General features: G+C 32.9%; 2 protein-coding genes across 2 annotated transcripts; both read left to right on the top strand.

Annotated features, from left to right (window-relative positions):
* The first annotated feature begins 5339 nt into the window (after positions 1–5339).
* On the top strand, positions 5340–7745 carry LOC116015976. Its single transcript, XM_031256144.1, has 3 exons — positions 5340–5579; positions 6891–7102; positions 7205–7745. The coding sequence occupies exons 1-3, from the start codon at positions 5490–5492 to the stop codon at positions 7467–7469; spliced, it is 567 nt and encodes a 188-aa protein (XP_031112004.1). The 5' UTR covers positions 5340–5489; the 3' UTR covers positions 7470–7745.
* Positions 7746–11116: 3371 nt separating this feature from the next.
* On the top strand, positions 11117–13677 carry LOC116014804. The gene is made up of 3 exons (XM_031254760.1): positions 11117–11206; positions 12999–13204; positions 13290–13677. Exons 1-3 carry the CDS (start codon positions 11117–11119, stop codon positions 13537–13539), a joined length of 546 nt encoding a protein of 181 aa, XP_031110620.1. The 3' UTR covers positions 13540–13677.
* Positions 13678–14580: the final 903 nt, after the last annotated feature.

The following is a 14580-nucleotide window of genomic DNA, read 5'->3' as shown; positions in this document are numbered from 1 at the left end:
TATATATATATATATATATATATATATATATATATATATATATATATATATATATATATATATATATATATATATATATATATACATTAAGAGTGGCATTTTCTTCTACCATACTAGTTGGAGTCAATATTTAAATGTTTTTTAACTCAAATTGAATTAAATTTTTTTGTAAAAATGGACCAATTGCACAAATTTTGCTTGTTTGATGGTTGAATTGCACACTTTTTAAGTTCAATGGCCCAATTGCACAAAAGTGACAAGTTCAGTGGCCTATTTGACACTTTTTCCTAGTTTTTAATTAATTTTTGAATGATTTAATTATAATTAAAATTTAAAATATTAAAATAAAAAGAGTAATAACGAAAATTAATTTAAATGTTTGTAATTATCATTTTAATTAAATATAGGTATATTTATTGTAATTAATTTTTATAATTATAAATTTATAATTTAAATAAATAAAGAAATAATTAAAATATATGATAGAAAATGATGGTCCACAAAAAACTGAGAAAAAACTCAAACTAGTGTAGAGAAGAGCTTTTGCGATTGAATGAGATAGTGGATGATGAGGTGGAAGCTGGGGCTCACAAAAAACTGGAGAAAAAATTCCAAGTGATAAAGGATGCTCATCAATGGAAATATTTCGCGGTTTTTAAGGAGTTTTTGTAAGTGTGATTAGGAAAGAGAGTATGAGAAGAAAAAAGAAAAAAAGAAAAAAGAAAAGAAACAAAAACAAAAATCTGACAAAAGAAACAAAAAAAAAAAGTAATATTAATGTCAGAGTGGCCGCCAGTTGGCGGCCACTCTGACTCGCTCCTCACACGCTCGCTGGGGCGCTATTTGCCGCTCAATCGCGGCTTGTGCGCTGCTTTTTATTTTTTATTTTTTCTTTCTTTTCCTGCAAAATCCTTGATTTTGCAAACTAACCCACAATTAATTTTCCTTCCCATCAATTTCATTCTTCAAGCTTCAGTTTATAGTCTGACATTAACCCCAAAAAAACCACAGATATGGATGCCCTTAGCCTTCCTCAATAGTTAACTATTTTTGAGGAAATTTTGCAGGTGTGATTAGGAAAGAGAAAATGAGAGTGGAGAAAAAACAAAGGAAAAAAAACAAAATAAAAACTGACAAAAAAATATTTAAAAAAATAAATAAATTTCCCCAGGCAGGCACGAAAACTGAGCCTCACGCACATGAGGCACAGTGAATTTTCCCCAGTGGGGCCCACCCCAGCCTGCCAAAACCCCCAATTTACAAGAGAAAAAACTCCAAAAAACACCCCCTTCACATTTGTTAAAAATCCACTCATTGAATTTTACTATTCCAAAAACTCTCCTAAATCTACAATTGGGGAAGACCTTAGAGCATCCAATCAATGAATTTTGATGTGATTTTAAGGAAATAATGCATATGTAGAGTAGAGAGGGTGAGGATAGAGAAGGAAACGATTCTTTGCGGAGGAGCTTAGATTTCCTAAGCTATGTGGGCTCCACCAAGAATGCAACAATTAAAGAAAGCCTCGCATGAATTGAAGTACCAATCTTGCGCCCAACCGGGCGCGTGTAGTGACTGGCATGTAAAGGTAGTGGGGAGACACGTGTATGACCAAGATTGGAGACTAGCCGATATTATACATTTGTCAACCATCTACAAGCTCCTCCATACTATAAATAGGCACCCTTATTCCCTCCTTAAGACATCATCCCTTGAATCACTTAATCCCGGTCCAGTAGTATGGGTTCCTAACCTTACTCCAGGGTTCTGTACCTAGAGTTTTGTATCTCTATACCTAGTTTATGGTGGACCCGGTTCCAACAAAACCACCAAATTAAAATAAAAGCAAGTAAATATCTTGAAATATATATATATATCTCTCTCTCTCATACACACACACACACACACACACACATATTATATTATATTATATTTAATCCATGAATAATGACCTTTTTATTGTTTTTTTTTCATTATTTTTTATTTCGTTTTCCAAAGGTAGGGGAAAAAATGGTAATAAGTTTTACTATTCCTTAAGGATTTGTGTAAGTGTAAAATTTATACACGTTTTGAATCTCCTATTTGTTGGCTTAATTATTGTTAAAAACTTAGATTAGTTTTATAGGTTGTTAGTTCAAGTCAACTGTATCAGCATTGGAGTTTCTTCCCGCACAGTCTGGATCAGCGTCAGAGACAATTTTATTCAAACCAAACTAAGTCTTCTTGATCCACGAATTTTGGGTCTAATCTACACTACTGGTTGGAGCTTCATTTGAGGAAATAACATCAGCAAAATTCCAAGTTTAAGTGGTTGGACATTCGGCTATATATAGAGCTCTAAATCATGGGTTTCATTACACACTTTCTTACCATTATATTCTAGATTTGCGTCAGCTCTAAATATAGAATTAACCTACCGTTCTTGGGTTATTATCAGCTTATATGAGTGCTTGATGGTTCATCTTTGTTGGTGATCAAGTATGGACTGCACAGTGTCAGCTTGAAGATGATGAAGGCTTAGCTAGGAGTACTTTCTGTAACCATTATTGTAGTGTGGTTGTTTCGTGACTCCTTGTAACCCTTGTGATCATCTAGTGGATTGGGCTGACGTGAAGTGCCCTGCAGACGTAGGAGTGTAGCTCCGAAATGCGTAAATAATTCTCGGTGTCTTGTTCTTTTACTCTGCTTTATTGTTTATGTTCCTTATTTATTTGTTTATAATTTACTAATTTATTCAGATAAATAATTCGGTTAAAACAAAGTAGAAACCTTAGTCTTTAATTGTACATTCAATATTCACAATACAATTTCAATTTAAAAAGATAGTGAAAATAGGCAAACAAACATAATAATAAATATCAAACACACTATCCCTTACAAAATGAGGCGACAAAGGGATTAAGTAATAAAAAAAGTATATCAACCCTTAAATAAATAGCACGCATGGACTAATTGCATATATGGGACATCGATCAATTAAAGTACCATCCTTTGTACGTTATAGATGGAAAGTGATTCTCTCTCTAACCCTACGCATCTAAGGTCTCACATTTAGAGCATCCTTAGTAGTAAGATTTTTTTTGTGGTTGAATTTACTGTGCTAAAAACCACTCCTTATATGAACCACTTCCCCTTTCTCTCCTCCCCTCTCTTCTGTCATGTTGGCACTTTTTCTGACTTAAATCAAATAAAAACCCCTGATAGGAGTGCTCTAAATTATTATTAAAAAGAAACAAACTTTAAGGTCATACTAAAGTGACAAGAGTCATCAAATCAAACGAGGGTTAACTAGACCCTTGAACTTTATTTGAAAAGGTAAAAACTTATGTAAAATCATCTCATGGATCCTTGTCTATGATACCAATCGGGTCAAATTAGAATGTATTATTTATACTAGCAAATGTAATACTAAATAATGAATAAAATATTTATTACTTGTATAGGAAAAGGTAATATTTTTGAGAATGTAAAAGTATTACATTTTTCATCAAAAGTATTACATTTTCCTTTAGTACAATATCACTTATAAGAGAAAATATAATACTTTTGATTAAAAAAAAAAGTAATACTTTTACATCAAAATATAAAAGTATTATATTTGCCTTCAAAAGTATTATGTTTTTCTCTTATAAGTAAGGGGCATTATATTTCTTATTTAGTATTACAATTACTAATATAAGTATCACATATACATATTGATCGACCCAACCTAACCCAACACATCTCATTAAACCCCTAAACTTTACAACAACAACAGCAACAACAAAAACAGTGCAATTAAACACCCAATTTTGTCAAAATAGGTCAAATAAACCTCGTTTACCATGGATAACCAATAAGTTATCAATAAAATTATCGATGTTCGTTCACCACTATTAACCGCCGCTAAATTACCCTAATTCAAAAAAAAAAAAAAAAAAAGATCGACCATCAACGATCGGCGACGAAGATGACCGGTTTTCAATGGCGGCCACTGGTCGTCGTCAAAATTGTGGTTGGAACCTAATACATATATTAGCCTATTAGGTAAATAATTAAATAGGTTGTTGGTCCCCACCACAAAGAACTCCTGAAGGTGGTGGCTAATGTGTTGATTTCTAATTCCTGCTCCTCTATACCAATGACTATACTACAGCCTACTGTCACTGCCGCATCCATCGGATCCAGATTTGGTATAGTACCAACGACTTTGGAGTTTATTATTCATTAGAGTGCTTAGACAGACGTAGGGGCCGATAAATTCTTAATTAATATCTTTAATCACGGAAGAGGCAACTTAAAATATAAATAAAGACTGCGTGACTTACAATTTATCTCTTCTTCTAGGGACGGGGTCCTGTGACTTATGATTAGTCCGGCGAAGTTGTACGTGATTATTTAAGGTTTTTTTTTTAAAAAAAAAGAAGAAGAAGAAGAAGATGATATAAGTAAAGTGAAATTAGTTCTAAATATTATATTTTAAAAAGAGTTAATTCCACCTGAGATCTCTTGTCTTTGGTGGCAATTTAAAATTTAATCACAGATTATCGTTTTTGTCATTTATCATCTCATACTATTATATTTAGGCACATTTAGTTCTTCTCATGACTTTTATTATTTTAGTAAGGGCCTTTTTGTCTCTTCAAATTTTTCTTTTGTTATTTTTTTCGATTTCAACCGACTTAATTGGTTTGAAACCGAAAAATAACAAAAGAAAAATATGAAAAGACAAAAATGTCCTTACGAAAATAGAAAAAGTCATGAGAAGGACTAAAAAGTGTTCAAAAAATAATAATATGAGATGTTAAATGACAAAAACGATAATGTGTGATTAAATTTAAAATTGCCATAAAAAAAAAAGAGACCTGATTTATGTAGGATAAATGGCGAGCATAATTCTAAAACCTAATCCACTTCATCTATAATTTTGATTTGATATATGAAAATCGTATAGGAGTATATTCTCGTAAAAATAGTATAATTTATAATCTCTAAGAAATAATTTGAACAATTTTTTATAAGGATAGCGTTTAGTAAATAACTTATCAATTAAATTATGACTTATTTAACTTAGCAATTAAATTATGACTTATTTAACTAACTTTAAGCCAACAATAAAGCGTGACAACAATGTTGGGGCCACATTTTCTTATTTTGGTTTACCGATAAAAATACATACAGTATTAGGTAAAGGTAAATACATGGTAGATTTGTAGCCTTTGGATAAATTTTAGTTATGAAGTTTGAAAATGTTAACATTAGCCTAAAACTTATCTTATAAAAATCTGTTGGTTATTTTTGCCGTACATGAATTAAATAGTAGCCGCGTCTCTTGGTTAATTAAAGGCTTTGAATATCTAGAGAGAGAAGGCAGAGGGAGAGAGAGAGAGAGTTAAGAGTTTCAGAGTTTCAGTGAAGGAAGAGATCTAGATCTCCAGTGAAGGAAGAGATCTAGATCTAGGTTTCTGAACTTCAGTTGAAGGCAGAAGAAGCTTCACTACGCTCCAAAAATGGCTTCCAAGCTGTTAATGATCACTGTCTTTGTGCTTGATCTCATAGCTTTTGGTTTGGCAATAGCTGCTGAGCAGAGGCGAAGCACAGTGAGCACCTAACCCTCCCCCAAACAAATTCATTAGATTTAAAATCGCAATTTGTTTGTTTGTTGCATTCATTTGTTTTGTTGGCGTTTTGTTTTTTCTTTTTATGTGAATTGTGTGTTGTTTCTGGGTAAAACGTTGAAGTTCAACTGAGAGGAACTAGTGTAATGTGAATCTTGAACTTTGATTGTGAGGAATGTTGTGAGGATTGAGGGGGTTGCTTGTTGTTTTGATATGATCTGTTTGTTTATTTGGGAAGATCTGGAGTTTCTGTAGTGATGAAGGGGTTTAAGGGAATATATGAGCATTTCCCACTCTCAGCTGAAAGGATATTGGTATTAGGGTTTGATTTTTTATGTTGTTGAAATAGTTTGGGTTTGGAATTGAATGGCTTTATAACAAAGATGTTCTCTCTTCTACTTGTTTCCCTAATATGGAGTATGTATGAAGAAGTTTCTTTAGATGATCTTGACAATATGCACTGTAGCTGTTTCGTGTCTTGTAATCGTTTTAGAGCTTGGTAGAAAAGATTGAAAGCTACCCCTTTGGAGCTTGGTAGCTTATTTTACTGACTGGCTTGAAATTGAAAGCTACTATCAGTCTTTCTCTAAAGACTTAACCTCAGAGAAGAAAGGATTGATTTCCTGCCTTCTGCTGCCCTGTTTAGCTTGGCCACTCAGTTTACTGGCATATTGATTTTGTTTTCTTGTCTACTCTGTGAGCTAATATACAAGTTTTATAATGTGAGGAAGTACAATAAATGAAGTACTGTTCGTATTAACCTTGTCTGTCACTAATGTTTCTTAGCCAACCATTAATCATGTAAGTAATCAGCCTGTGTTTGTAGTTTGTACCTACTACCTACATGATTTTAGGTTGAAATCTAGGAAGCACGAACACGTTTAGAAAGCCAAGATTTCGTGTTGAACACACATATTGGATACTTGTCGGGGATGGTTAAAACTTTACCCCCTTGTTTTTACAAAAATTTCCCTGGAAACGCCCAAGGCACATCATGGACACGCACAGGACACATTGCGGAGATGCCTACGGCTTGAAATAGAGTTTTTAACTCAATTATGGGGTGATTATTTCCTCACTATCTCCCATGAGATTAGAGGCCTAAAACTAAGATTTTCAAATTGGCTTTTTGGGCATACATTTTGTTGTTTATTTTTATTGCACATGTACCATAAGCCTAGCTTATTCAATGAATGAACTGAAAGAATATAATAATTAATTAATACTTATATAGAATACTCAACCGATGAGTTTGTTTCAGCTTTAATTAACATGAATTTTGTTCCTTTGCAGGCCGATATTAAGATTCATCCGGATTCTGAAGACGAGTACAGCTACTGTGTTTATGACTCAGACATTGCTACTGGTTTTGGTGTCGGTGCCTTCTTATTCCTCATGGCTAGTCAAATTCTTATAATGGTGGCAAGCCGCTGCTTCTGCTGTGGAAGGGCTTTGAGCCCTGGAGGCTCTCGAGCTTGTGCAGTTCTCCTGTTTATAATCTGCTGGTGTGCACATTTCCTTTTCTGATAAGTAGCTATTCTAGTCACACTTACATTGCATCATTAACCAATAAAACGAAACAACTGACCTCTTAAACTTCGCTTCAGGGTCACATTTTTCATAGCCGAGGTATGCTTGCTGGCTGGTTCTGTGAGGAATGCTTATCACACAAGGTACAGATCATCGATCTTAAGGGATGACAAGCAAGTTTCCTGTGAAACATTGAGGAAGGGAGTCTTTGCAGCTGGAGCAGCTTTCATTTTGTTCACAGGCATAATCTCCGAGTTCTATTATGCTTCCTATTCCAAGGCCAGGGGTACCCCGGGACAATACAGTGGAGCTGCTGATATAGGCATGGCAGCATATAAATGAGGTCAGCTTATAATTTCCTCGCCCGAGATTGCTGTGAATGCCTGAATTTTCAATTTCGAAAGATCATTGGACCCTTAGTTGCATCTGAATTCGAAGTATAGGAGTCTAGTTTTAGTTGGATATTGAGAATTTGATGTTGTCATGGTGCTGTTTCAGTCTTTGATTCTTTTGTGGCAAAACTTAAAACTTTTCTAGTATGTTATGCTCATTGTATATTTATATTTATATTTATATTGTGTAATATAAGTCTGTTATTTATGCTTCTTTGGGACAATATATGCCAATTCTTATATGATGCAACTTGTGACTAGTATTATAACATTTTACATTGACCGTGTCTAGACCAAACTATGTTAAACAAATAAAATTTGGTAAAAAAGTTTGATAGGTTCAATCGTAGCATAATGACATACTTTTTCTTGATCTTTGTTGTTACCATATCAAAAGGAAAAAAAATTCTTGAAATTAGAAAAATCTACAAAATCTAACATAGTAACATGCCTAAGTTGTCAACCATATATTACGTTACATAACATTAATTAATTGTTACCATATCAAGAGGAAAAAAAAAAAAAAACTCTTGAAATTAGATAAATCTACAAATTCTAACATAGTAACATGCCAAGTTGTCAACCATACGTCCATATACTACGTTACATAACGTTCCCGGAGAATCTTCAACTCTAAATTAATTACTCCGTAATTAATAAAGTATGTATATCTTGTATGGTAAATGGTTGTTAGCTTAAGCTATTAGAATGTATGATTAATTTATTAGAATGTATGATTAATTGATAACATTAGCTGATTGAGCTAATTGAAAAGGTTGCTTTGAGTAGTCTTTTGAATTTTAGTATTTTGGAATTACAAAAATATTATTAACTAAACACTTATATTGATTTTTTTAACAAAGTCAAACAACTAATAGTAGTTAAATAAGTCAAAATTGGCTAGACTAATTATTTACCAAACAGGGCCATAGTATTTTATTGAATGTGTATAAACGCCACCTTGTGTTCAGATGACATGTAATGATTCTCTCATATGAGATTGAGCCTCAGTGGAGGCGATGACATTGGCTTTTTGTGCTCCAACAGGTTGAGAAAGTATAGATGAACAGATACTACAATGTAATAGAGTCACTTGTATTAAAAAAAAAGGTCAAATTAATTATTACTTGGTAGTATACACTTTTAAGTTATTATAGAAATAAAAAAATATAGCCTTCTAATTCATGAAAAACTAGTTTATTAGGAAATATTTTCATTTTAATTTAGTTATTAGATAATTATACTAACCAGGAATATACATTAAATAACAAACAAAAAAAAAAAGTAATGAAATGAAATACAAGTGGAATGGAGTTGCATGCTCTACTGATGTATTTATGATTGTGTTTAGGTTCAAGTTGTTAAACCCAAAATGTTTAGAAGTTGTTATTAAATCTAAAAATTTGACCCAAAAAAATGTGACTAAAATTATAAATGAAAAAATATATATATTCAAGAAATTACAACAAATCTAAACATAATAAATAAGAAATTAAAAATTAAAACTCTTGTCAAGCTCACAAGTTGTAATATTACAAATATAATTACAATAATTTACTAATATATAGAAAAGAAATGAAATGAAATACAAGTGGAATGGAATGGCATGGTCTACTGATATACTGTTCGTATACACACCAATCACATGTAATCATGCATGCCAGAGGTATGTCGGCAGTATGACTTCTGACTTTATTATTATAATATATTATACTCTATGATTTTATATATAATGAATTATTATTTATCGGTCCAATCAATTTTAACTTTTCTTTTTTCTTTTTACTAAAATTAATTTTATGTCTTGTGATAGTTATACCTAATAATATTAAACTTAAAATATTTGATGCGGTTGAGTTTGCTATTAATTACATGCAATTATTTTGGAAATTACACCTAACCATTTGAATCACCTGCCATTGCAAATTACGTAGTATATTATAGACCATGGTCCCTATTATATTGCATGGTGGATTTTGGTTCAAAAATACTTTATTTTAAATTAAATCGTTAATGACATCAATCACTGTATCATGTTTAATAACATTCATTATTTGTTCATAAACATAAATCTTAATGTAGATAAACACTAGATTGTAAGTACGTTATAAGATTTATATTTACTCTATAGTAAGTTCATAATGTTTCTTCTATATGTTCATTAATGATATAAATACCCTGAAAATGGAGAAATACAGTTGTTACTAATAATGGACCGGCAATTACCGGTTACACAGTACATGACTCAGATCGGTCCGGTCTAGTCTAAGGGTCGGGAGTGTCAGTGGATTCAATGATGGTAGCTCGGTCAACGTGGCAGTGGGCTTAGGTTCTCGAGCTACTAGCTATATGGAGAAAATAGCCCAGAAGTCTCTCTGTCCGCAATCAATGCAGTATTTATAGCTATGACAAAGAGACAAATTCCACCCTTCCGACATGATGGGCACGTGGAGCTCATGCACTAGTGTGCAACGAGGTGGAAGTGGGTCGTACAAGTGCTCTAAATGCTCCCTTAGATATGGAGCCCAGTCCCTGCAGAAAAGGTTAGTGGCTCGGACCGATCAGGATAGACATGGTTCGTCGAGAACGTCGACTGCGCCCAAGGTAGGCTAAGCAGGAGGCCCGGTAGCAGATGTGGTCGAGAAGGATAGCCAAACCGGTTGGAAACGGTAGGGTCGATCCTAGCGTGTACCAAGAGTTCGATATCGATGATCGTATTAGCATAGTTCCAGGGGAATATAATCCCCGTCATTCATAAAAGCAAAGTTTAATGTACATAAGCATTATATACTACATGCACATCATGTGTAATAACATTCATCATGCATGTACTATATTCATAATATTTGTTTTATATGGTCATAAATCTAAACCTTATGTACATAAATACTAGATCATATTTATTTTCATTTATCTTGTAATGGGTTCATAATATTCCTTCTATATGTTAATAAAAACAAAGCTACTCTTAATGTATAAACATTAAACTAAAGTAATGACTTTATATACTTATAGATTTATTTTAAAAAGAATAAAAAAAAATTAAATATGAGTGTCATTTAAAATGTCTCAATTAGAAAATTTTAACGATATATTGTTTATATATTAATTTTATCTATAAAAATAGAGAAAAATAAAATTGAGAAAAAAAAATAAAGATGCCTTACTTAAGACTTGCTTTGAACGCTAAAATGAGAGTTTAATTCCTGCAACCAACAATGAAAGTTTGGAGCCATGAACAATGGGAGTACGGGTTTGGATTAGGTTTCGTTCGTACAAAAGTGAATAGTTTAATTTAGTGTTGAATTTGTCAAATTGTCAACCAACTATGGTTCATACTCCATAGTACAACAAGCCAGGCCAACAACTAAAACTATATATTACATTACCGGAGAATCTTCAACTCTAAATTAATAAAGCATGTAAATTTTTGATAGGTTGCTGGGAGAATCTTTACAATAATGGAAGAAATTATGGCAACTGCAAAACTGGAAACCAGGCCAGGCCAGCCTGCGGAACCAATTCAAAAGGAAGAGGTCGATCTACATCTGAATTGAAGAAGCTAAGCTTCAATTCACTACTACGTACGTTCCAAAAATGGCTTCGAAGCTGTTAATGATAAGTGTGTTTGTGGTTGATCTCATAGCTTTTGGGTTGGCAGTAGCTGCTGAGCTGAAGCGAAACACAGTGAGCATCATCCCCCTCCCTCAAACAAATTCATTACACTATATTAAAAATCCCAATTTATTTGTTACCAACACTCTTTTCTTTCGTTAGCGTTCAATTCGTTTTTCTTTTAATGTGAATTGTGTGTCTATGATCTTGTTTCTGGGTAAAACGTTGAACTTCAATGGGATGAAGTAATGAAGTATACCTACAAAAAAAAAGGGGAAAAAAAAAACGTAATGAAGCAGTGTAATGTGAATCTTATTTTAGATATAAATGTAGTTTAACATTACTAAATAAAATCTATGAGAAATCTAATCTTAATAGCAGCGAAAGTGGTGTAATCTCCAGTCATATTTGATATCCTCTCAGGTTGTACGTGTTAGTTGTTTTGTCTCATACTTAACTTAGAACCTAGATATTGTAGTATTGGTATTATTCTATGGTTTGAGTATCAAAACTTAAGGTTGTATATAATGTATATCCTGTGTATCTTATCAATATAGACTTTATATATGCATAGCAGTAGATTATAGGCATAGTCATTCAGTTCAACCAAACTACTTAATAAGCCTAGTCAATTTACACCACATAATTAAGTCCTTAATATATAATGTTGGAAAAAAATAGTATAAAATGACATTGTATGTGGGTATTTTGTGGTACAAATATATGTGGGATCCAATTCCAATTTTGTGTCGGGTGAAAGTAGATTCGTGTTTTTCGTAGTGAGACGAAGAGATCGATATATTGTATGCTCAAAATGGATAATAAGTGAAATTGATTCTCAAAGTAGATCCGTTTGAGTTGGAAAATGGAGGTAGAAAGGCTTATAAGTAACTTTTGTCCCATATTGAAAAAAAAGAAGGAGATTTGCACCACTATATATACAAGATCCTTTAGAAGGAAGTTGAATTGTATAACATATAGAGGCTGTCTCTTGCGCAGTGCAAATCAAATCCAAAATGAGCTTGAAAATGGATGGTTATTTGTTTGGTTTAGCATTTTAGTTCATTTCGATTTAGGAACCTCAACCCCCAAAATTTCTTAGTGTTTTTGCACAAATAATTATTTATTTATTTTTACTAATAATTTAGGATTAAAAATCCATTCTGCATCCATTGAGTTCAATCAAACTCATTTAATGAGATTATAACATCTTTAAAAAATACTTTGGAGAATACTTTTATAATTTATTTATATAGCCTAGCAAACGTTTTTGTTCAGATCCAAATCCGTCAGCAAAATCATAAATAACTGAAATAGAAGAGAAACGGAAACCACCCAAATGAATAGCATAACCATGAACAACAATGTTCCACGCCCATATGTAATATTTTCACTTAGACAGACAATTATGCAAGCATATAAACTTAGGTTGAGTTCCAATTTTATTGAATGCATTAATTATGTTGAACACCTACATTTAACTCAGGGGAAATGCTCATATACATATGCAAGCATATAAACTTAGGCGAGGACAGCAGGTGAGGCTTGTTCCATTGCAGAGGCCAAACAAAAGTATGCCGGAGCGGACAAGCGGTGTTCCTCTGCGATTAAGAATTTAGTAATTAAGGATTTGGATTTAATTATTATTATTATATTTATTTATTTATTTTAAAAAAAAATTAAACGATATTCGGTTCGGGTTTTTACCGAACCGTTGGGTTGTTCAGTATATTACTGAACTGAATTAATTCCTAAGATATAAGGGAAAATCCAACATCTTGAATTTTGATTAATATATAGAATATTCAAGTGATGATTTTGTGTGAGCTTTAATTAACAGGAATTGAATTTTGTTTCTTTACAGGCACAGATTCATATTAACACTGAATACACTTACAGCTACTGTGTTTATGACTCAGACATTGCTACTGGTTTTGGTGTGGGTGCCTTCTTATTCCTCATGGCTACTCAATTTCTTATAATGGTGGCAAGCCGCTGCTTCTGCTGTGGAAGGGCTTTGATCCCTGGACCCTCTCGGACTTGTGCACTTCTCCTATTTATAATCTCCTGGTATGAATGCACCTAATTTTCTGGTAACTCACAGTTACATAATTGCATCATTAACCCAAAAAAAAAAAACTTGAATTTGCTTCAGGGTCACATTTTTTATAGCCTCGGGGTTCTTGCTGGTTGGTTCTGTGAGGAACTCTCATCACACAACCGACAGAGTATCTTTCTTATTAGAAGACATACCATTTTCCTGTGAAACATTGAGGAAAGGAGTGTTTGCAGGTGGAGCAGCTTTCATTCTATTCACAGCCATAATCTCTGAGTTCTATTATGTTTCCTATTCCGAGGCCAGGCTACTCGAGGTCCAGGACAATACAGTGCAACTGCTCACATAGGCGACATTATATTATTGCTGTGAATTGAATGCCTGAATTTTCTGTTTCAAAAGATCTCTTGATTGGACCCTTACTTGCATCTGAATTCCAAGTATAGGTGTCTAGTTTTAGTTGGAGATTGAGAATTTGTTGTTGTGGTGATGCTGTTTCAGTTTTTCATTCTTTTGTGCCAAAGCTTAAACTTGCCTTGTATGTTTGCAGTTTGCTCATTGTATTATGAAATTTTGTATATTAAGAGTATGAATTTTGTACTTGAAACAAAATAGTAATTGTGTTTTATGTTATGAATTCTGGTGTTGGTGAAATTGTGCTTATGAACACAAATTATGTACTTAAATCATATTTGAAAAATAAGTAAATATATAACATCTGTATGTGCCTTTGTGTTAGGAAATTATGTACCTACCGAGTATGAATTATGTATTTCGTCGTTTCGATCGAAGGTCCATAATACTATGTGGATCCCGGGTCCATGATATTGCATTGTGGACTCTGATCTAAAATGACATTCAAATTATGTGTCTGCCGTTAACATATTATGTGTGCAATTAACTGATTTAAACTAGTTACTACACGCGCATTGCACGAATAGTCACATGTCCAATAAGTATTTTTAAATTAGTGTTTCAGAATTTATCAAAGTATCATTCAGTATCACAGGTATATCAATGCAAGATTATCAAATTTGTATAACTATGACATGTGGCAGAAATGTTGGATTAACTGGTGCTCATTGAATAGTACCCAAGCATAGTTTTTGCAACACAAAACCCTATTAATTGGCGTGATCCATGCTTTCTCTTGTTGCCACTTCCGCCATAAATAAATTATTGATTTAATCAAAATATACATAATATGTTAATTATAGTAGACACAAGTGCATAATAGTTGTTTTCAAAAAAAGAAGAAGTACATAATAGTTTAATAGCAGACATAATCTGAATGTTGTTTTGAACTAAGGTCTAGGATTTCATAGTATAACAATTGAGTGGGAATAGGTCAAACCTCTATCAAGTGGCCTACGGCTTGACCTAGTTTGGC

The sequence above is a fragment of the Ipomoea triloba genome, chromosome 1, assembly GCF_003576645.1.
Source record: "Ipomoea triloba cultivar NCNSP0323 chromosome 1, ASM357664v1".
In the NCBI taxonomy this organism is placed as follows: Eukaryota; Viridiplantae; Streptophyta; class Magnoliopsida; order Solanales; family Convolvulaceae; genus Ipomoea; species Ipomoea triloba.
This window is presented reverse-complemented; position numbering and strand designations above follow the sequence as displayed.

Excerpts from the sequence above, each read along its gene's own strand:
- LOC116015976 (XM_031256144.1), top strand. The coding sequence starts at position 5,490 with ATGGCTTCCAAGCTGTTAATGATCACTGTCTTTGTGCTTGATCTCATA. Across the intron at positions 5,580-6,890 it reads CTGAGCAGAGGCGAAGCACA|GCCGATATTAAGATTCATCC; the intron begins GTGAGCACCTAA and ends GTTCCTTTGCAG. Across the intron at positions 7,103-7,204 it reads CTCCTGTTTATAATCTGCTG|GGTCACATTTTTCATAGCCG; the intron begins GTGTGCACATTT and ends ACTTCGCTTCAG.
- LOC116014804 (XM_031254760.1), top strand. The coding sequence starts at position 11,117 with ATGGCTTCGAAGCTGTTAATGATAAGTGTGTTTGTGGTTGATCTCATA. Across the intron at positions 11,207-12,998 it reads CTGAGCTGAAGCGAAACACA|GCACAGATTCATATTAACAC; the intron begins GTGAGCATCATC and ends GTTTCTTTACAG. Across the intron at positions 13,205-13,289 it reads CTCCTATTTATAATCTCCTG|GGTCACATTTTTTATAGCCT; the intron begins GTATGAATGCAC and ends AATTTGCTTCAG.